The sequence below is a fragment of the Dictyostelium purpureum genome (genome assembly GCF_000190715.1).
Source record: "Dictyostelium purpureum unplaced genomic scaffold DICPUscaffold_220, whole genome shotgun sequence".
In the NCBI taxonomy this organism is placed as follows: Eukaryota; Evosea; class Eumycetozoa; order Dictyosteliales; family Dictyosteliaceae; genus Dictyostelium; species Dictyostelium purpureum.
In genome coordinates, this window is record NW_003519556.1 from 51,421 (window position 1) to 52,608 (window position 1,188).

Sequence of the window (1,188 nt, forward strand, 5' to 3'; positions counted from 1 at the left end):
TAAAATAAAGAAAATAATTTAAAAAAAATAATTGTAAAGCAATAATTCAGTTTATATCTTTTTTTTTATATTATAGATTGATCATTTTTTTTTATTTGATTTCGATTTTTTATTTAATTCTCTTTTAAATGATACCCAAAACATTAAACTAACTTTTTCATTGTAAAAAAATGATTTTTAAAAAAAAAAAAAAAATTAATTAAATTGATTATTTGTATGATTTTTACAACTAAATTTAAGAAATAATATTAGATTTTTTATTTAATTATTAGTTTTATTAAAAAAAATAATTATAAAGAAATTTATAATATATTTAAAAATTATAAATATGTGTTTTTTTAAATAAAAAAATAAAGGAGATTTTGATCCATGTTTTAATCCATGTAGTGGTAACAGTAACATTATTAATATTGATATTGATATTGGTCATCGTCGTAAAAGATGCTGCTAAATTTACTCTAAAAAAAAATTATATTTATATATTACCTTAAACTAATTCGAGTAATTCTAAAATAACCTATCTATTTTTGAGATCTCTTAAGAGTGATTCTTTGAGCGTACTAAATTTTAAAAGTTGATGATTTGTTTGTTCTTTTAAAAGATTTAACTTTTCTTCCATTCATTGTCTTATCTCCTCTTCGATATTTTCAATTTTCAGTTTTACAGTAATTGAGTATTTTCACCTGTAGCACCGTGTGACTGTTATTTCTTTATAAGGACTGCCTTTGGTTTGCTACATTTGGCACTAAATTGATTTTTAACTATTAATTATTATAATATGTTTTAATATTAGCTTTCTTAAAGGCTTCTAATAACTGAGGCTGATTATTGATTTACTGAATTAATACTATTATTTTTTTAAATATAGATGACTAAAATTGGAGTATTTAAATATTGTGCTCTATTATTAAATTTATTTAATTCGATATTTAAATATATATTTGATTGTTTTTTTGAATTATTTGATTGATTGCTAAAATCCTGTTTTGATGATGCTGCAGAACCTAATACTGAAAAGATTTCGGGTAGGTCATATTCTAATATTCTCCTTTAGCTATTTAGACAAAATCTACATTATTAAATTGTTGTTGTTAGCTTGATTTATTCTTTATCCTGTATATTTTGATTTAATTAAAGATATGAGAATAAGTTGCAATCTGCAGAGGTTTTAATTTACATTTCCACAAT

The 1,188-nt window shown here is 20.6% G+C and overlaps 1 protein-coding gene across 1 annotated transcript in view; it reads right to left on the reverse strand.

Moving 5' to 3' along the window:
- DICPUDRAFT_81130 (uncharacterized protein) overlaps positions 1–161 on the reverse strand; it is a gene marked incomplete at both ends in the record, with an annotated part of 2,947 nt that extends 2,786 nt beyond the window's left edge. The window contains one exon of the mRNA XM_003290353.1: positions 154–161. Within this exon, the coding sequence (XP_003290401.1) occupies positions 154–161 (8 nt within the window). The remainder of the gene's footprint in view (positions 1–153) is intronic.
- Positions 162–1,188: the final 1,027 nt, after the last annotated feature.